At 39.3% G+C, this 22,846-nt stretch overlaps 1 protein-coding gene across 5 annotated transcripts in view; it reads right to left on the bottom strand.

Annotated features, from left to right (window-relative positions):
• Nucleotides 1-21,142, bottom strand: part of USP28 (ubiquitin specific peptidase 28) — a 57,009-nt gene extending 35,867 nt beyond the window's left edge. For 4 of the 5 annotated variants that reach the window (XM_082844503.1, XM_082844499.1, XM_082844504.1 and 1 more), the window contains exons 1-3: nt 21,063-21,142; nt 7,795-7,872; nt 6,658-6,790 (exon numbers count right to left, since the gene is read on the bottom strand). In XM_082844503.1, the coding sequence (XP_082700629.1) occupies nt 6,658-6,790; nt 7,795-7,872; nt 21,063-21,119 (268 nt within the window). In that variant the 5' untranslated portion in view covers nt 21,120-21,142. Of the gene's footprint in view, nt 1-6,657; nt 6,791-7,794; nt 7,873-9,595; nt 9,689-10,799; nt 10,859-21,062 lie in introns of those variants that run through there. The other variant, XM_082844501.1, reaches the window with a different exon arrangement.
• Between the last annotated feature and the right edge of the window lie 1,704 nt (nt 21,143-22,846).

Here is a 22,846-nt window from a genome sequence, read left to right as displayed (position 1 = left end):
CAGCTACACTGTAACCTTATGATTAGCTAACAGTACAGTAATAACAAGCTGCTAAAATGCAATGAGTCAAATACCCCCTTTTGCAGCCTTACTTCACAGAGTCAGAAATATATCCCGTACCTGTAGGTTAAATAGTCTCTTTACTAACCATTGTAAACTATCAGCTAAAAGTTGAACATTCAAAGAATGGATATTTTCAATCTCACACAAACTATTCTAGAGAACAGAGGATATACTCCTCAACTCATTTTACGAAGTCAGCATAACACCTTGGTATATCACAAACCAGTCAAGAACAGTAAGAGAGAGGAAAAATGACAAACTCGCGCATGATCACAGATGCAAAGAGCCTGAACAAAAGCAAACAGAATCCTGCTAACACACCAAAAAAGATTATATATTAAGACCAAGCTGAATTCACTGTAGGAAGGAAATACTGAGTTAATATTAGAAAATAGACCAGTAAAATCCACTATCTTAACAGTTAAAGGAAAAAATGATCATCTCAATAGATACAGAAAAAGTATTTTATAACATTCAACCTCCATTAAGGAATAAAAACTCCAAGCCAAGTAGGAAGAGAAAAGAATATTTTTAGACTGAGAAAGAATATCCATGGAAAGCCCACAGCAAACTTTACACTTAATCGTGAAATGTTACATACATTTCCTTTAAAACCAAGACTAAGACAAAGATGTCTGTTGTTGAGGGCTTTTATTCACCATGGTTCTGAAAGTTCCAGGCAGTGTGATAACAAAATAAAATAAATTTTAAAAAATAATAAAGATTGCAAAATAAGAAACAAATCTGTCATAATTCACAATGATCACCTACAAGGGAAACCCAAAATAATCTATAGAAAACAGTTATAATTAATAAGAGATGGTTAACACCATTGTAAAGCAATTATACTCCAATAAAGATGTAAAAAAAAAAAAGATGGTTAGATAAAAGATCAATGAACAAAAGTTGAATGAATTTCTATATATGAGCAATGAAATACTTAATTTATAAAGAAAAAAACCACAAAGAACACAAAACAAAAAATCAAGACCTTCTGCTACTGGCATAAGAACTAACATATGGATCGATGGAACAGAATGAGTGGGACTGAACTGACAGTCCAGGAATAAACCTCACAGTTATAGTCAACTGATTTTCAACACAGGTACCAAGACAATTCAATAGGGAAAGAGTGGCTTTTAACCCCTCCTTCACATCATTTACAAAAATGAACTCAAAAGTGGATCAAGCCCTCAAGATAAGAGCTAAAACTACAAAACTCTTAGAAGTAAACAGGTATAACTTCATGACCTTGGATTAGACAATGGCATCTTCGAGATGACAATCAAAGCACAAGCAGTGAAAGAAAAGATTGGTAAATCTGACATCGTCAAATAAAAATCTTTGGGCTTCAAAGGACACCATCAGGATAGTGAAAAGGCAGCCCACAGAATGAAAGAAAAATTTTGCAAATCATGTATCTGGCAAGGAACCTATATACAGACTGCATAAACTCCTGCAACTGAATAAGAAAAAGACAAACAGCCCAACTTTAAAAATAGGAAGAATTTCATTAGACATTTCACCAAAGAAGATACACAAATGGCCAATCAGCACATGAAAAGATGCTCCACATCATTAGCCATTAAGGAAATGCAAATCAAAGCCACAATGAGATTATCATTTCACACCCACTTGGATGGCTAAATAACAAATGTTGGTGAAGATGTAGAGAAGTCAGAACCCTGTGTAGTGCTGGTGGGAATGTAAAATGGTGCAGCTGTTGTGGAAGTTAGAAGAATGGAGGCTGGCAGTTCTTCAAAAAGTTAAACATAAAAAGTTTCATGACATTGATTTCTTGGATATGACACCAAAAGCACCAACAAACAAAAACAAAAATCAACAAATGGGACTAAATAAAACTTAAAAACTTTAAAGCATGAAAGGACACAATCAACAGAGTCAAAAGGCAACCTACGGAATAGGAGAAAATAATTGCCAATCGTGTATCTGATAAAGGGTTAATATCCAGAGTATATAAACAACAACAAAAAATCAACTAATCCGATTTTAAAATGGGCACAAGGCTTGAAGAGACATTTCTCCAAAGATAATATAATATGGATAACAGACATATGAAAACATGCTCAATGTCACTAATCATCAGAGAAAATGCAAATTAAAACCACTATGTGATAATGCCTCACATCCATTAGAATGGCTATCAAAAAACAAAAACCAGGAAATAACAAGTATTGGTGAGGATGTGGAGAAATTGGAACCCTTTTGCACTGTTGGCAGGATTATAAAATAGTGCAAATGCTACGGGAAACAGTGTGGAGGTTCCCACACTTTTTAAAAAATTAAAAGTGGAACTACCATATCATCGAGCAATCTCACTTCAGGGGATATATCCAAAATGAAAAACCAGGGTCTCAAAGAGCTTTTTGCACATCCACGTTCAAATGGCACTATTCACAAAAGCCAAGAGGTGGAAGCAACCCAAATATCCATTGATGGATAAATGGATAAACAAAATTTGGTATATACATACAATGGAATATTATTCAACCTTAAAGAGGAAGGAAATTCTAACGTGCTACAATCTGAATGAACTTTGAATACATTATGCTAAGTGAAATAAGCCAGCTACTAAAGAACAAATACTGTATGATTCCACTTATATAAGGTACTTAGAGTAGTCAAAATCATAGGAAACAGAAAGTAGAATGGTGGTTGCTAGGAGCTGGGGGACGGGGTAATGGGGAGTTACTGTTTAATGAGTAGAGAGTTTCAGTCCTGCAAGACAAAAAAAGAGTTCTGGAGATGAATGGTGGTGATGGTTGCACAATGACATGAATGTACATAATACCACTGAACTTAAAGATGGTTATGACAGTAACTTTTATGTGATGTGTATTTTACCATAATTTAAAAAATTGAAAAGAAAAAAAAAGGAAATCCTGTCACATGCCATTGCATGGATCAACATTGAGGACATTATGTTAGGTGAAATAAGCTAGTCACAAAAAAATAAATCCTGTATGATTCCACTTATATGAGGTCCCTAAGGTAGTCAGATTCACAGAAACAGAAAGTAGAAGGCTGTTACTGGGGGCGGGGAGGGAGAAAAGGGTTGTTTAATGGGAATAAAGTTTCAGATTTATGAGATGAAAAAGTTCTAGAGATCTTTTATACAATAATGTGAATATACTTAACACTACTGAACTGTACACTTAAAAATGGTTAAAATGTGGGACTTCCCTAGCGGTCCACTGGTTAAGACTCTGCTTCCACTGAAGCGGGCAGGGTTCAATCCCTGCTCAGGGAACTAAGATCCAGCATGACACGTGGTGTGGCCAATAAATAAATAAATTAATTAATTAAAATTGATGCCCCCCCCCAAAAAAATCCATGATGAAAAATTTTTTTTAAAGATTAAAATGTAAATTTTATGTTGTGTTTTTTAGCTACAATTAAAAAAAAAGAATTCCAACTAATAAATTATTAAGTAATGATAGATAAAATACTACCATTTTGAAATCTCCAATAAAATAAAGAATCTAAGCAATAATCACGAATGGTGGCTGGAAATACTAGGTGGGGAATTTTATGATAAATTAGTCAAACTAACCATCTGAACACACTAACAATTTTAACAACACAAAAAGACGGGACCAGACATTATTTACTTCTTTTTTTTTTTTTATTTACTTCTTGATACAACAAAATAGAAGAAATACACACAACACTACCTATGACTTTGTCATGCCAGATAAGCATCTAAATTAATAGGAAAGACAGAGGACATAAAAATCCACTAAAGGATACCACAGGAATGCAATCATGTGGTATCATGCAAATCCTGTCAAATAAAATCCTGAAACAAAGGACTTTATTTCTTCAAACATTAAACTGCAAGAAAAAAAGAGAGGGGGACTATATAGATAAAAGGGATCTTAAAAAGCATTTCAAACATACTTTAATGTTTTCATTTTATGTGGATCATTATTCTCACAAACCAATTACAAACATATTGTTAGTGAGACAATCAGGGAAATTTCTACACTAGTATTTGATGAGATTAAGAAATTGTTATTAATTTTTAGGTGTAATAATATTGTTGCAGTTATGAAAAAAGAGTCCTGTTTTAGAATTTTTTTTTTAAGTTAAACACAGAATTGTTATATGACCTAGCAATTCCACTCCTAGGTATATATCCCAAAGAATTAAAAACAGATACTCAATGAAATAGAATGGAAAATATGAAAATCTGATATAACACAGAGCTAATACTGTAAATCAGTGGGTAAGTATAGCCTTTTCAATAAAAGGTCCTGAACCAACTGAATAGCTGGAGGAAGTGAGGGGGTGGATCGAACTGTTTCTATCTTATGCCTTACCAAGATAATCCATTTCAGATGAATTAAAGATTTAAATGTGAAAAGTAAAACATTACAATTTTAGAAGAAAATATAACAGAATATCCTATAACTTCACAGTATAGGAGTTCTTAAACAAAAAACACAAACCACAGCAGAAGATTAATAAATGAAAGCTATTTGTTAGTTCGTCACCATAGTGTACAAACACAAGTCATCAATAAGGAGAAGATATCTGCAACACCCAAGTCCAGAAAAATGGGTTACTATCACGAATATAAGGTCATTATCAATAAGAATATCAAGAATCAATAAAAAAGAGGCAAACAAACAGACAAACCAGCAGAAGACACGAAAAGAAACTTCACACGAGGAAACATGAATAGTCAAAAGGGAAAAGATGTTCAATCTCATTATTTAATTTTTAAAAATTCTAATTAAAAACAAGATTATCATTTCATATCAAAAAGACAGGCAACAATTTTACAATCTAACAAATTTGAGAGCAAGAGTTACTCTCAAACCCTGTTAGTGGGAGTATAAATATGTAAAAAAATCACTTTGGGGACTTCCCTGGTGGCACAGTGGCTAAGACTCCGCACTCCCAATGCAGGGGGCCCAGGTTCGATCCCCGGCCAGGGAAACAGATCCCACATGCATGCCGCAACTAAGAGGTTGCATGCCACAACTAAGGAGCCCGCCTGCCGCAACTAAAGGAGCCCACGGGCTGCAACTAAGGAGCCTACATGCCGTGACTGAGACACGGCACAATAAATAAATAAATATTTTTTTTAAAAATCACTTTGGAAAATAATGTCACTAATAATAGCTACTAAGTTGAAGATGAGCACATCTTAATACTCACCAATTACACTGCTAGGCATATACACTAAAGAAACTCTTGCATACATGCACAAGAAACATAAATCAAAAAAGCTCACAGCAGCCTTGTTTACAACAGCAAAAAAAATTCAAAACAACCCCAAAGTCAATCAACAAATATATCAATTCTGTTGTATATTCAGACCAAGAAATACTACACATCAGTCAAAAGAAATAACTACAGGTACAACCAACATGGATGCGTCTAGAAAAGAAAAATGTGGATTGAAAAAGTCACTACGTGCACCGGAAGACATATACAAGAATATTCACAGCAGCATTATTCAGAATAGTTCAAAATTGCCAACAGCTCAAATATCCATTAACACCACCTTGCGCAGCTGATAGATCCCTCCTCCTGGAAGCCTCTTTGGCCTCCATAGCACCACTCTCCTGGTCTTCCTCCTACTCCCCTGCCCCCCGCCCAGACATCTCAACACTGGAAGATCTACTGCTGAGTCACTGAACCTTTCCTGTTTTCTATACCCACTCCCTTGGAGAGCTCATCCCTTCTCATAACTTTAAGTACCATTTACAGGTTTATGAATCCAGGTTTTATCCACCTCCAGCCCAGATCTCTCCCTTGAACTGCACAATTGGACCTCCACTGCCTTTTTGATATTCCACCTGGATGTCTAACAGGCATCTCAAACTTAATATTGCCAAAACCGATCTCCTCATTTTCCACCCCAAATCTGCTCCATCTGCAATTATTCCCATGTCAGTTAAGTGCAGCTCCATCCTTTCAGCTCCTTAGGAAACAAACCTGGAGTCATCTTTAACCCCTCTCTCTTTCACAACTCTCAGATCCTTTGTAAGCGAATCCTGTAGAGCAAGCTCTTGTCACCCTTCCACTACTGCATCCTGGCCCACACCGCCTTCATCTGCAATAGCTTCCTGAGTCGTCCTGGGCTCCCTGCTCTGCCCCACGCTCGCTATTCCCTCCCACACATTCTGTTCTCAACAGAGCAGCCAGAATGATCTTTAGCCAAAGGAAACCCGTTTACAGCATTCCTCTGCACCAAACTCTCCAATGGCTAGTCCTCTTAAGTCAGAGTAAATGCCAAGCAGCTATGAAGGCTCTGCAAGATCTGCCTCCCATTTGTTCCCTCAATGGCCTCATCTCTCACAGGGCAGCAATTCCTGTTTCTTTTGTTCATCTCCAGTGCCTAAAAGAGTGCTTGGCACATAATAGGGGTTCATTAAATAAGTGCTGAATGAATGGAACCATTTAAGCGCTGAGAATTGTGCCTGGCGCCTAGTAATGGCTCAGTAATTAGTCATTATTACTACTATTCCCAAAGGGTTGATGTGATGGAAAGGACACTCACGTAAACTCATCTCTTACTCTCCGCTAGTTCAGAGCGGGACCAAGCCAGGATATACCTACTTGCTAATTCTTCTTTGTTGGCAGCACTGCCTGCTACTTCAGATGGTTCTGTAGCAGCAGTCTCCTGGCTGGGCTCTTTAACTCTTTCATCAGTGAGAAGGCTGACTGCCTGGGTGATGTCACCATTACTGGCCTGAGGGGAGGAAAAAAATAGAAATTTCAAAAGTAAAGCATCACAGCATTTAAAATAAGCAGCAAGTTAGTCTGGGGGTTATAACTCTTACTACCCTGGTGACATACTGAATAAGTCTAGGCATAATTCTAGGGTATAAAGGAGGAAACAGAGTACAGTGGAGGATAGTAAGTCTATTATGCTTAAAGCACTGCCATTAAACTCCTAGTTACAGGAAGGGAGTTGCCATGCTCTGATTTCCCACAACATGCAAACGAGAATGAAATCTCACTGCTTTGGATACTGTGCCACCTGATTTCACAGAATAGCTACGGCATGATGTATCAAGAAGGGGGCTGGCAATTAACACAGAGATTCTAAGTGAAGTCAGCCCCTACGGTAAAGGTGCCAGTTATCATATTCTATAGTGATGAAGTGATGACCACACTTCTATTTCATTTTAACTTTTTAAACTTTTCTTAGGAAAAAATTCTAACATACACAACAGGAGAGGGAATGTATAATTGAACCCCATGTGCCCATCACTCAGCTTCGATAATTACCGAGCCCTGGTCAGTCTTATTTTACCTATTCTGCCTCTCCTCCCCCAGATACTCTGAAGCAAACTCTAAGTGTCTTATCATCCCATCAGTCAACATTTCAGAATGTATCTTTTTAAAAAAATATAACCCATAATGCTATCCTCACACAAATAACCAGTTCAAATTTCCCTGACTCAAATACTTTTTAGTTCGAATCAGGATCCACAAAAGGTCCATACGGTGCAGTTAGTTGATAGGTACCTTAAATCTCTGTAGGTTTCCCCCCGCACTATGAGTCTCTCCCCTCCTCAACTTTTTCCTGCTCTTATAATTTACATGTTGAAGATACTGGGTCATTTGACCTTTAGAACTTCCATCCTATACGTATGCACATTCATCTTGGCATAAATATAGCTTGAACTGACATAACTATGATATGAACAACAGCTTTAAAACCTGTTGAATAGAGGCCTTGAGACTAACCTTCAGAGCTTCGTGAAGAAAAGAAGGGTCCTGAATGCCTGTGATCTCCCTCAGTTGATTTAACAGCATTTGGCAGCTCTGTATTTGAGAAACAGAAAGAACACACACACACGTGTCAATCGGAAAGTAAACCTGGACACGTTTAAAGAATAGACACCAGCATCTTGGGTAAACAGGCTTGAGACTTGCGTTGTTTACTTTAAAAAACCAACAAGCTCCAAGGAACAAGGTACTTGACTGTCAGACACATTCTGAAATGCCAAATGTATTGCTCTTTTAAAAGCTTAATCATGGAAAATGCTTTTGGCATTTGTGGATGAAACATGAGTAAACAGCAAAACTACAAATACATAAAACATTTAAATGTAATATTCCAGCTTTAATGGATGCTTCAAGTGCCTCAGGTTTCTCTCTGTGAGCAGTACGTAAGTAGGTCATTATGAGGAGTCCAGGGAATTTGCATGGATGTGAAGATGTGCTATTTTAAGCTTCACTGCACATGCCATTTGTGTGTGTCATTTTTCACTGACATTAAGTTTCCAATCATGTAATTAACAAACAATATCACCAATGTTACATTTGAAACTTTAGGTTTGATTGCTTAAAAAAATGTATAGATAAAGCTAAAATTCTCTGAATTATAAATACAATTGCAGAGGGAATAAAGTATGGAATGTTTTCTCTTCATTAATCTGAATCATGGAAAAACCTGTCTTATTAACTTCCAGCTACAAGATCAGTTTATAACCCTTTTCAGCCTTAAAGTCTTCAACTGACAAGTTAACACAGACAAGTTAACACAAAACACCTATTTACAAGTAAGCTTTTCAACAATTTAAACAATTGGCTGGCCCAAGTGAAGACACAGTGATCTTACAGATGAATACTGAAAACGAAATAGCTCAAATTTAATCCAGCGAGAAGAAATCTAATTTATTCTTAACATTGTACTAGAATGAAGCCCCAATTCAATACTTGATGCTTGACCATTAACTGTCTTTCAGTTAGTACTATGTCTCCAAGAGGCAGTAGGCAGTCTAGTTCACTGCCAGCTGTAACAGAAACAGTATCCTCTGTTCTTCAACAGCTGAGGGCCCAATGCAACACTCAAGCAGCACACCACTAGAAATAACGAACTGAAACACCCCTGTACAGTCCTTGGAAAAGCATCAACAGTCTTTCTGTTCTAGTCACAGGTCATCGTCATAGGCTAGAAATGGAACCCTACCCTGCTGAGCCCAGCAGCCCTGGAGGGTGTGAGTCTGTCAAAGCTAGTCACCGCCTGGGCACTGCTAGAGTGACTCTCACACTAAGAGGTATCCAGATTTAACCTTGGAAAACACTGAAAACACAGCATATGATTTTTAGAAAAATAAAGTATTAAAAAGTTTGTTTCCAAACAAATTCTAATTCCACTGATCGTATTGTGTAAGTGTGTGAATCTATATAGGTCAATCATAACCAATTTTCTAAAAAATCCAAATCAATGTACCCAAAAAAGGGTGGAATAAAACGAAGAGGAAATGGGTAGCATATCAGCCCTGAACTGGAACCAAGAAGGTAAGAGTGGGATAGACAATCACATCTTCACCTCAAATTACTCTGTGTACCAACTGATGCAGGAGTCACAGAAGACAATCCCAGTTAAAATAATAGCTCACACCCACTGCTTACTTTTAGCCAGGTGCTGTTCAAAACACTTCATATGTATTAACTCATTTAACCCTCATAACAAACCTGTGAGATAGACACTGCGCCCATTTGACAGAAAACTGAGGCATAGAGATGTTAAGTAACTTACACAAAGTTATTGCTAGTAAGGGGTGGAGCTGGGATTTGACCCCAGGCTGCCTGACTCCAGAGTCTGCACTCTAACCTCTATGCCATGCTGTATCTGAGAAAACAAAGAAAACAGGCAAGAATACCTATTTAATGCAAAACAATGCAAACATTTTATTCTTATATTTTGACCTTGATCTCTGCATCTTAACAAGTTTCCTATTTTAGCTACCCTTATATAATCACAATTTTGATTACTTAGTAGTACAATCAGTTCCAAATAAGCTATCATCAGGAAGTAGAGAGGTAAACACTATAATGGACGGAATCTAAGGTACCACCAGTTATAAAAAGCACCATTATTTTATGCACCACCAAAGACAAAAACGGCTGCCACTTAAATGCCTTCATGACAGTGAAGTGTGACGAAGTCCTTCATGACAGTCCTAGGAGACACATGAACTGGTCACATCAGCTTCTTGTAGCTCCAAAATGTCTCATTTATGTTGAGAAATAGAGCAATTCACCCTACTTCCAGGTGCACTGCCTGGCATGCAATAGATAATTCTTTGGCATATTTCTCAGCAAAAACAAAAAAAAGCTTAAAACACCTATAGTATCTTCCTTTCTGAGGTCCCATAATGCACTTGATTGTAGCTTTGCAAGAAAATTTGAAACTGCAATCATTCCTCCAATGACAAATATTTTACTTCACATGAAATCAAATCTGTACCCTGCTGTTCTCTTTCTATGCCTTTCTTCATAGTTTTTTCAATCTTTTTAAAGCCCTTTTAAATGGCAAGTAAACTAACCCCGCGGTACCAAGAGTGCATATAACCCGACTGCCATGACGGCAGGAACAGCTATGACTAAGCCCACACATGTGCAGACGGGGGTAACTACACCACATGTGCTGCTTGGGTGATAGTAAATGTAAGGACCATCTCAATTTCAGAGATCTCAGAATGCCAAATAAATGCTAATCAATGAAATACGGTATGGAAATGATAAATAATTTACTAACCATTACATTTGGCTGTGGGTTAAAGTCCCACTCCTCTGTCTCCACTTTGTAACAGGTAGCAGTGGACATTAACACATCTAGAGTAATACACTCAGGAAAGGAAAATAAACTCTTCGTTCCCCTTTTTTAAAAGCTACTGGGCAGAGATGACAGCTACATAAAATCATTTTGTACAGTGTCAAGAACATTATATTCATCTTACCTCCTTCAAGAACTCTGGTCCCTCACTATCCTCTCCCCCTCCCATGTTGAGGGAACGAAGGAGCCTGCAAAGGAATAGGACTTACTGGCTTTACCTGGTGTTTCTCACCATGTGGCTTCCTAACTGTTTTAAGTGAAATTCCTGCCTCTGTAAAGGCAAGAATCACACAACACACTAGCTGATTTGGATTAGCCATAGGACAGTGCTATTAACAACTGTGACTAACACTTACTGAACGCCTTTCTGTCAGGAACCTTAGATGCCTCACACACACATGAAATCCTTGGAACAACCCTAAAAAAGTTAAGAATCATTATCTTCATTGTGCAAATTAGAAAACTAAGGTTTACAAAACCTATTTTGTCATCAAGTGTCTTGAATTAAAAAATTAATCAAAAATAACTTAAGAGTCTGAATAACAAGTTTCACAAGGATTAAGCTATGCTAGCGATACACATGAACAACTGCTATGACATGACTCAGTCTTATAAATATTTAGGTAAACCTAAATTCTCACACAGACAACGCAATCAGTACTATATATGACATGTTAATTTTACCACAACAGACAAGCTAAGCTCATTAGGATCCTACGGTATTACTAACTCACAGTTTCTTCTGGAACTTTACAGGAAGCTGATTTAAATATTAACTTCACCCTAACTATGATGCTACACATAAAGTACACACCCAACATGAGACAAGACAAAGCCTGTGCTCCAGTCATAATGAGGTCAAATAACTGGCAAGAGCCAACATGTTTGCACTTCCCTATAGCTAAATACACATTATTTTCATAAAACAAAGAGTACTCTCTTTTCTTGCCCAGAGGCAGTGAAAAAAGACAGGCACACAGAAATCTCTAGAAAGAAGGAACTCAAGCTTTCCGACCTCAACTACTCCGTGGTTTTGGTGCAAAACTTCTCAGGACTGAGGTTTTCTTAAAGCAAAGACAATAACTCACCTTCTAGTCAGCAATAAACAGGATTAGTCACCCAGTGAAACATTAAACTATGAAGTTTTATAGTCCTAATCCTACTGCAACTAAACTAAAACTCTTTGATCAGCAAATTAGTGAGATTACTAATCTCACAATCTTCAAATACCCAGTTTAGCACTGTGATGCTACAGTTATTTCTTATTATAATTTCTAGATTATTCCATTCCTTCAAACAGGGATGCTATTTTCATCATTCTCATGCACACATTTCCTGATCTCAACTGTCTCTTTTTACAAAGCCATTTCTAAATTTAAAACTAAGTACATAATTGATAAATGTCACTTTACTCCAAAGAACTACCAAGGTGTGCCTAATAAAATTCCCTCCAAAGTTAAAGATCTGGTTTTCTAATTTTAAAATAAAACTTAAATACCCAAGGAAAGCAAAGGAATAACTTTAGGAGTCAAAGAAAATATACAGCAGCAACTCCAGAAACCCAACTTATACAACAGGGTCTTAACAACAGTCTGAGACTGTCACTAACCTTTCCAACTTCCACGAAACAAGGAACAAGTCCACAAAAGCCCTGGTATTTTTTCAGTTTTTCTCCCAGCAACAACTCCATGTTGGTCCAATTTACTCATAACGTAGAAATCTAAAGTGCCTTATGACTCTACAATTGACAAATAGCATTTCTTTAGTGGATGAAACTAAATCTCCCAAAATGGGCTACTTGATAACTTATTTTAATGGTGCAAAAAATTAGGTACATGATGAAAATCACTGTTTCAGTTCATCAACTGGCTTAAAGTTTTTAAAAAGCATTAAAAGTTTTTAAAAGCTAATTCTAAATGGTATAGTGGGGTTTAAACTAAAATTAAAAGCAAGAAAAAAAAGAACTGATCATTATTTACTCAAATTTTTTCATCTTTTTTTTTTTTTCACATTCACTGAGTAGGAAATTCTAACAGCACAAAAAGATATAAAATGAAAGGGAAATTTCCCTCTTCCTCCCATCCAGTCCCATTTCCCAGGAGTAATCACTATTAATAGTTTCTGACATATCTTTCCAGAAATGGTCTATGCACACAAATATATTCTTTCATACTATATATCATGTCTTGCACCTTGTTTTTTTCTTACTTTTGAATACATTAAGACAATATTTTTTTCACTTCTTTAAATACATATGTGCCCCAACTAAATACAAGAAACGAGGCCAGGAAACTGTTACAATAAGGTCTTATGAAATGTATCTTCAAAAATTAAAGAAAATGTCATTCAGCAATCTACAGCTAAGGTTTATTGAGAAACTAAGAAAATATGGGAAAAGATATAAGAAAGCAAGTTTACATGGTTATAATTTTAGAAATCTAACAGTAAAATTTTAAGTTATTATTAGATGGGCCTCAGTGTGTAGTTTCCATTTAAGGTAAATAACAGGGACCAGAGAGGTGATGTGGGATTGGATTATGAAGGGTTCTAAATGTCAGGATGAGTTTAGACTTGATCTAATGAACAATAAAAAATTATTACAGGTTCCTCAGCAGGCAAGAAATATGAGGGGTAAAAAAGGTACTTTAAGGGGATTCATCTAGCACATGTCAACAACTAGTTTAAAGTGGGATGAGACTAGGGAAAGAAAGCTTAACCATGAGTTATAGGGGTACTGAATAAACCAAGTGTGATGACAGAGGTAGGAAGCTGGCAGGAGAAATGGAAAGGTAGAGTATACTCTGCACATCTCAAAGAATGAAGAGATAAAGCTTAGCCAAATATTTGAAAATGGATGCCTAAGAAAACATGACCGATGAAGACATGAAAGGAAACCAGTAAAAACCAACCAATGTAATATGCCACACTAACAGAATGAAGGGGATAAAAACACAGTTATCTTGGTCAATGCAGAAAAAATCCAACACCCTTTGATGATAAAAACAATCAGGATACTAGGAAGAGAAGGTCATTTCCTCAACGTGATAAAGAGCCTTTATTTAAAAAAACTCGCAGTTAACATCATTCACAATGGTGAAAGACTGAAAGAGTTCCCCCTAAAATCAGTATGAATACAAAGAAGCCCACTTTCACCAATGTTATTCAACATTATACTAGAGGTTCTAGCCAGAGCAATTAGGCAAGAAAAATAAATAAAAGACACCCATACTGGAAAGGAGAAAGTAAAACTATCTCTATTCACAGATGACATGATATGTAAAATTCCAGAGAATCCACAAAAAAGTCACTAGAGCTAATAAATAAATTCAGCAAAGTTGCAGAGTACAGGATCAACAGGCAAAAATCAGTTGTGTTTCTATACAGCAGCAATGAACAATCTGAAAAGGAAATTTAGAAAACAATTACACTTACAATAATATCCAAAAGCATAAAATACCTAGGAATAAATTTAACCAAGAAGGTGAAAGACTTGTACACTAAAAACTACATAACACTGAGAAAGAACTTAAAGGAAACCTTAATAAATGGAAAAACATCCAAGTTCATGGATTGGAAGACTGTATCAGTCAGAGTTCTCCAGAAAAACAGAACCAATAGGGCACATGTGTGTGCAAGCACATGAAGAGACCCTGTATTCCTAGTTTCCTGTGCGTATGAATTAAGAAATTTATTATTAGAAATTGGCTCTTGGGATTATGGAAGCTGAGAAGTCCCAAGATCTGCAGTTGGCAAGTTGGAGAACCAGCCAAGGGTGTCATTCCAGTCAGATCTGGAAAGCCTGAAAACCAGGAGAGCTGATGATATAAGTTCCAGTCTGAGGGCAGGAGAAGACCTGCACCCAGTCAGGTGGGTAAAGTTTCCTCTTACTCAGCCTTTTTGTTCTATTCAGGTTTTCAACTGAAGGGGTAAGGCCCACAGACACTAGGGAGGGCAATCAGCTTTACTCAGCCTACCAATTCAAACACTGATGTCATCCAGAAGCACCCTCGAAGACATACCCAGAATAATGTTTGACTAAATGTCTGGGCACCTTCTGGTCTAGTCAAGCTGACACATAAAACTAATCATTACAAAGATTTAATACTGGTAAGATATCAATACTACCCAAAGTGATCTACAAATTCAGTGTAATCCCTATCAAAATTCCAATGACCTTTTTTGCAGAAATGGAAAAGCTGATCCTCAAATTCATATGGAATTTCAATGGACCCTGAAGAGCCAAAACAATACTGAAAAAGAACAAAGTTAGAGGACTCACACTTTAAGATTTCAAAACCTACTACAAAACTACAGTAATCGTGACAGTGTAGTACTGGCATAAGGACAGGCATATGGACAAATGAATAAGAAGTGGGAGTCCAGAAAAAAAACTATACATCTATGGTCAACTGATTCTTGACAAGGGTGTCAAAACCATTTGATGGGGAAAAAATATTCTCTTCAAAAAATGGTACTGGGGGTGCTGTAGGTATAAGATTGATGGTGTTTAAGAGTACAAACTTGTAACAAGTACTAAAATAGTCACAGAGATTTAATGTACAGTTTATTGAATGTAGACAATAATATTGCACTATAAGTATATTATATGATAAATATCATTACAGGAGCAAACATATGATAATATACAAATTTTCCAAAGTAACATGATGTACACCTTAAATTGACACACACCACAAACAAAAATGGTGCTAGGACAACTAGATATCCATTTCCAAAAGAGTAAAGTTTGACCCCTACTTCACACAATATTCAAAAACTTACTCAAAACGGATTAACAACCTAAATATAAGAGCTAAAACTATAAAACTCTTAGAAGAAAGTTAAAGGTAAATCTTCATTATCTTGAATTTGGCATGGATTCTTTTTATATTATACCAAAAGCACAAGCAACAGAAAAAAAAATAGGTAAGTGGCACTTCATCAAAATTAAAAACTTTTGTGCATCCAAGGACGTTATCAAGAAAGTGAAATGACAACCTACAGGATAGGAGAAAATATTTTCGAATCATAAATCTGATAAGGGTCTAGCATCCAGATTATATTAAAATTCTTACAATTCAAACCACCAAAGACAAACAAACCCAATTCAAAAAGGAGCAGAGGACCTGAACAGCCATTTCTCCAAAGAAGAGATACAAATGGCCAATAAGCATAAGAAAAGATGCTTAACAACATTAGCCATTGGGAAAATGCAAATCAAAACTAAATGAGGAAGTGAGAGAGTGGCATGGACTTATATATACTACCAAATGTAAAACAGATAGCTAGTGGGAAGCAGCCACATAGCACAGGGAGATCAGCTCAGTGCTTTGTGACCACCTAGAGGGGTGGGGGAAGGGAGGGTGGGAGGGAGACACAAGAGGGAGGAGATATGGGGATATATGTATATGTACAGAGCTGATTCACTTTGTTATAAAGCAGAAGCTAACACACCATTGTAAAGCAATTATACTCTAATAAAGATGTTAAAAAAAAAAGCAAAAATGTACAATAACAAGTGTTTGGGCAGGATGTGGAGAAACTGGAACCCTTGTGCATTGCTGGTGGGAATGTAAAACGGTACAGCTGCTGTGGAAAAGTGTGGCAGTTCCTCAAAATATTAAACATAGAATTACCCTATAATCCAGCAATTCTACTTTTAGGTATATATCCAAAATAATTGGAAGCAGGTACTCAAAATATTCGTACGTGAATGTTCACAGAAGGACTATTCATAAAAAACAAAAGGTAGGAACAACTCAAATGTCCACCAATGGGAAAACAGACAAGATGTAATAGATACATAGAGTTGAATATTAGCCATTATTGAAAGGAATGAAGTACTGATACATGCTATAACTTGGATGAACCTCGAAAACATTAAACTAAGTCAAAGAAGCCAGACACAAAAGGTCACGTACTATACAATTCCATTTACATGAAACATCCAGAACAGGTAAATGCAGAGACAGAAAGCAGACTGGTGTTGCCAGGGGGAGCGGGAATAGGGAGTGACAGCTTAGTGGGTTTTCTTTTGGGGTGTTAAAAATATTTTGGAACTAGACAGAAATGGTGGTTGTGCAATACTGTGAATATACTAAATGTACACTTTAAAAGTTAGTTTTATATGAATTTATTCAACTGAATAAAAAGGGAAACCTTTGCACAATCGCGCGCACGCACGTACACACACACACACACACACACACACACACACACGAAGAAAAAAGACACCAGGAAAGTACTAACTTGGGCTGGAATACTGAAAAAGGACATATTTGTTTAGGGCATCTCAAGTCTAACCTGACTACCAACCATCACGCAGCAGCTGCCAGCACCTATTCACGCAGATCTTTAATTTGCCTTTGAATGTCTGGTATTTTGACCTCCCTTTTTATTATAAAGCCTTGATGGTGGAAATAGCACTAAGTAGCCCAGATTCTTAGCACACATTAGCCTCTAGGCAAATTTCAACTTTCTTGAGCATCAATTTCCACACCTGGAAACTAAAGTATACCATAAGCCTTGACAGCACTGGTGTGACTATGAAGTGAAGTAATGCATACAGTAATTGTTACTAAAATGAAAAAGTGATTTTTAAATGTAAACTATTGTGACCTGCCCATCTAACAAAACTCATCTAGAGGTTGTAGTAAAAATACTGATATCCTAGGAGAAAACTGCCTGTGCCAGGGTTTTCGTTTTAGCACTTACTAGCTGTGTCACTTTGCAAATTCTACTTCCTAGTCGCACTAAGTTTTACTTCATAGGGTTGCTACATGGATTCAATGAGAATAAATGTTAAAGTGCTTCATAAACTGTCAAAAAAGTCTGGAAGCAGGACAAGTACAAGCTGGCTACAGCACACCCCAAATTTCTACATTTCTAACAAACTCCTAGGTGATGTGGATGCCACACCATGTTCTGAGTCGCAAGGGAGCAGAAGTCAGTGAAGGTGCCTGGGGGTTAGGTTCGGATAAGGAAGATGTAAGAAAACTTAGGCATGTGAGGAGAGACATCTAAATCAGGGTTTCTTAAGCTCAAAATTATTGACATTTTGGGCCAGACAGCTTTTTGTTTAGGGGGGACTATCCTGTACACTGTAGGATGTTTAGCAGCATCCCGGGCTTCTACTGGAGCATTCTCCCCCAGTAGTCACAGTCAAAAAGGTCTCTAGACACCAGTGATTTAGATTCATCTCTAAGAAATGAAGGGAGAAGGGAAGGGTATCTCTTCCACTGAGAGAAAAAGGGATGCTGAAGAGGGGGCAAAAAAAACCCAAATATGAGACAGAGAGCTCTTAAGGTATCAGCAAGCTCAGTTAAGTAGAAAGGAAGGTTATCTATTTAGAAAGAGTGCAGGGAGGACTGAAAGTTTAAAACATCAGGAAGAGAGTTCTGGAGAGTAATAGAAAGGATCTGACCCAAAACAATGGGTCCACTGACTAAGAAGTAGGATCAGGGATTTCCTGGGCTCCGTGGAGTCAGAAGTGCCTGGGTTCAATCCTGGCTGTACCATTGACTAGCTTGGTGACCTTCAGCAAATTATTTAACAAGAAAATTTCCTGGAGTTGTCATAAGTACTAAGATAATATATGTTAAATTCGTAGCACAGAGTGTGGCATACAGTACATGATCAATTAATGTTATCTACTACTATTATCAGCGTCATTATTTTCCTTGAAAAATGTTTCACTTGGCTATTGCTTTAAATTTCTTGGATGAAACAAAATACATGGAAGATCTTGCCTGGTGAGGTGTTACTTGTCAATGTGTTTTATAAATTTACTAAAAGTACTGTGTGAATAAACTGTTTGTAGCTGGAGGCATGAGAGTTGTGGAAGCCAACCAAGCACTGACTTACTGATGTTCCAAAAATCACAATTAATGAGACAAGGTAAAAGAGGGTGTAAAGGGCTTCCCTGGTGGCGCAGTGGTTGAGAGTCCGCCTGCCGACGCAAGGGACACAGGTTCGTGCCCCGGTCCGGGTGGATCCCACATGCCGCGGAGTGGCTGGGCCCGTGAGCCACGTCCACTGAGCCTGCGTGTCCGGAGCCTGTGCTCCGCAACGGGAGAGGCCACAACAGTGAGAGGCCCGCATACCGCAAAAAAAAAAAAAAAAAAAAAAGAGGGTGTAAAGCCAAAAAATCAAAAGAAAGCATTAAATTTTCACGGAAACTGACAGGTTTTCACAGGGCTTCAGTTAGCAGAATGTGTGATGAGCCCTAGTTTAGCTGCCAAGGACCACAGGTTTCTAAGAGCCAACCTGACCTCAAGTTGTAAACTACAGTAACAGTAAACATTGCTGCTGGCTTTCATCTAAGCCAAGAATTGATTGAAATAGTACCCTCTTTTAGACTCGAGTACGTACTGAGAACATATTTCAAGAGTACTACATTTTTCTTGCACTCGAATCTTGGACGGCTATAATGGGTTCTGCCTGTTCCATGTACAAATGACCAATAATGGAAGGGAAGCATTCTAGGTTTTAAATAGATTTAGTGTCAGGGGAGGAAAGCTCCCCTCAATTACAGCAATGAAAGATCCTTTAAGGGCAATGTAGAATGCTTCAGAGAATTCAAAATAGAGTCCATTCTAACATGAAACTTATGAAGATTAGGAAGAAGATATTAAAATCTTTCCTCTGAGATGTGAAAGGTAATTTCCTCATATAAGACTCCTTCAGCCTAGCCTGCTAACTTCAAGCATTTTACATTAGCAAAAACAAAAAGGGCAAACATTATCAAGCATTCCAAGCTTATCATCTGTCTGTATGGGGCGAATCACTGAGAAGAACAGTAAATGTCATCACTCTGCAGGTTGCCAGGAATCAGGGTCCTCCAGCTCGCCACAGCCAGTGGAGTTCCAAATCTTTCCAAAAATAGCTATGACTTATATACAAGTGTTTGTCAAACACCTCACATACGAACTCTTAAACAGAGAGTGCTGAGACAATGGTCACCTATCAAACTGCGGCAGAGGTAAATGCAGTTGCTGCTGACCAAAAGGCACATGGTGTCAACCAACGAATTTAAATGACTTGCTCTCCCTTAAAATAGTCTCTTCTCCAAATCAGCATGACTGTCTCAAAGCTAAGATTTTCCCACCTGTTTTTAACTCACTGTCCTAAAATCAAATAGAACTGATCTCTGAAACCAAAGAAAATCCTGACTCAGGTTCCAACAGGCATTGGTAAACACCTAACAATTTTTCTATTACAAATCAGCACATGAAACACCATCTGCCTACTTTCATTTTTGAGTCCACGACCCAGAGGTATCTTTTACTACAGGAGTTTAAAAAGTAAGTGCGGTCACTTTACACACTATTGGTCTCCCGAGTGCCTGAAGAGGAAAAACAAAAAGGCATAAAAGGTTTCTCACGTGGAAGTATCTGACAGCTCTGTACTGTAAATATTTTATGAAATTCCTCACTTCCAAACTCGCATTTAAATACTTGGTACAGGATTCCAATTCTGTCTTGAAACAGCTTAGCACTTGACGGGTGACGGGTAGTCTTAAGTTATAACATTCCAAAGTAACATTAGAAGACTTTCTCAAATTGCCCACTTCCCAAGTTTTTTTTCGCACAGACATTAGCCGTTTGATTTTCTCTCAAACCAGTATTCTTTTACTCTCACCACCTTAGCCCAGAAATCCTCGTATTGATTTCAATCTTCTTAGATAATAGAAAAGGGAAAGCATTATCAGCATACCTTGTATTCATCGCGCTGTTCTGTTCCTCCCCCTTCCTTAAAAATCTAGAGTGATGAATGCAGTAATTGGGAAGGCTGCTTTCTGCTTAAAAAAATAGGGGTGTGTGTGGAAGGCATGAAGTGGTAACAAGGACCCCTGGTCTTTCACACGGTGTAGATAAATCCTGGCTTTAACTTAGGTAACTTCGGTCTGCTTTAGACTCTTAGAACAGCACTGCCCTAAAACGGATTCGAAAACAAAAACAAAAACCACCAAAGCTGCCCTTTTCGGAAGTTTCTCACCCTTGGTCGGGGGCCAGGAGCGCTCTTCTTAGAGATCCCTGATGCAGACAGCCCACGTCCAGCCCTTTACATTTGATTTTCCAAATTAGCTAATCTCCCTCGAACTTCAGCCCGTCCCCGAAACCGAAGAGAGTCCTCAATCTCTGCGACCGAGCCTTGCAGACTTCACCCTCCTCCTCGAGCCCCGGGGCTCACCCCGGCCGGCGCGCCGCCCTCTCCCCAGCCGGGCCCGGGAGCCCTCCGCAGCCCCCTCCCGCCTGGCCCCGCGCCGGAGCCCCGCAGGCCCGCCCGCCCGCGCCCCGCGCCGCTCCCGCCCCGGGCCCGCACCCCCTACTCCCGCGGGACCCGGAGCCAGCCCCCCCCGGCTCCCGCCCGCCGCCGCGGGGCCCACCGAGCCGTGGCGGTCGGCTGCTCCGGCCGCGTCGTCCTGCTGCAGCTCCGCAGTCATGGCCGAGGCGCCCCTCCGCAGGTCACCCGCCTCCCGCCGCCGCGGCCAGCCCAGCCTCGCCGGAGGAGGAGGAGGAGGAGGAGGAAGAGAAGAAGGAGGAGGAGGTGGAGGAGGTGGTCCTGCCTCCGCCCTCCACCCCGCTAGGGCCCCGCCTCCACCCCGCCGCGCGGCGGCGGCTCAGCCCACACGCTCCGCCCCCGGCCTGCGCGCGCACGCCAAGCGCGCGGCCGAGGGCCGAGCCGCTCTTTACGTGCTCCCGCATACGCCGGCATATGACCCGGCGCCGGTCACGTGACCCAGGCCCCGCCCGCGCCTAACGGTCAGCGTCTGCCCCCGAGCGGTGTGTTCTGGGCGGTTGACGCCCAGGAAATGGTGGTGTGGGTTGTGGACACTGTTTTCGCAAGTCTCCTTCTCTGCCGTCGTCCCTCAAACCTGCTCATTTCTAGGACTCACCACCGGCTCAAGACTCCTCACAGACGAGTTCAGGCTGCTCCCCATTTGGGGAACCTGTCTAGGGACCGCGTAATAGAGGGTTTTCCACCTGGCGGTGGAGCCATTTCCAAGTCCAGTGACACGAAAAATTTATCATCCTTGAGAAAAGGAAAGGCAGAGGCTGAATGGAGTGGTCTGCCGGGTAAAGCTAACCAAACGGACCAGAGCCTGGATTCACTGGTGCTCAGGGAAGTGCCCTAACACCGACCTGGGCATGGGGAGCAACAATTGCCCAGTTTTCCCATTTTAGATTTTATGGCGTTCAAACTAAAATTTTATAGGGTTTTAAGTTTGAGCCAGATGCTTATGATGGCACATTAAGAGCTAAGGTGTCCTCAATTGGGTCGTGTTTTCAACAATTTGATGGAAATTGTAACTGCTAAACCCTGTCTCACGTTTATTCACATGTATCGCAATGACGATCCACTTGGCACACTTTGGTCCAAATCTGTGTGGAGGCTGGGTAGGGAAGGGCCTCTTTTAGAGGGTAGTGCTTATCTGGTTGCCCTGGTCTAGCCCTTGGGCAGCACCTTCAGTGTGAATTTTATGTGGATGGTGGTCTTTCCTGTGCTCATGTGATTGTGATGCTTCACCTGCAGGCGTTTCTAGTCTGCATGGAAGCACAGCTTGAGGCATAAGGAAATAGGTACAGAGCAGGTGCAGCTCCCATGGGAGACCTGATTATTCTCAGCAGCCTAGACCACGACTGCTGCTACTTCCTTCACCTGGAGATTCAGGGGGTCTCTTTTCCCTGGCAGGTAAACTGGCAGCGTGATCATAATCTTCCACGTTCAGCAGGCTATGTGTTTATGTCTGATGGTTGTAGGACTCTTTATGCTTGTGGCTTTGACTTTTTTTTTTTTTCCTCCTGGGCAATCAAAACGTGTGTTCCTGGCCTCAACCTGGGGGTCATAGCAAAATAAGTTGATTTCTCAGTCCACTTTCTTTGCAGCATTGCATACTTCTACATTGCCAGAAAGCTCTATTTCCGTGTGTCTTTACCATGTCTCTGGAGCAACTCGTTTGCCTTTGCACATTCATTTTAGGAAATTGCTTATTTAATGTGTTTAAATGCGGTGGAAACCTATAACTCTTGTTTATGAAAATTTCCTTAAAAGACCTCCAGAGACCTTCTACACCCATATATCTGAAAGAGGTATGCATAGCCATTTTGTAAATACAGGCCCCTGAGTTTTGATTAAGTGTCTTTCTGCTATATGGTTCTAAACAGGGCT

Source organism: Leucopleurus acutus (assembly GCF_964270905.1).
Source record: "Leucopleurus acutus genome assembly, chromosome: 8".
Taxonomy (NCBI): Eukaryota; Metazoa; Chordata; class Mammalia; order Artiodactyla; family Delphinidae; genus Leucopleurus; species Leucopleurus acutus.
This window is presented reverse-complemented; position numbering and strand designations above follow the sequence as displayed.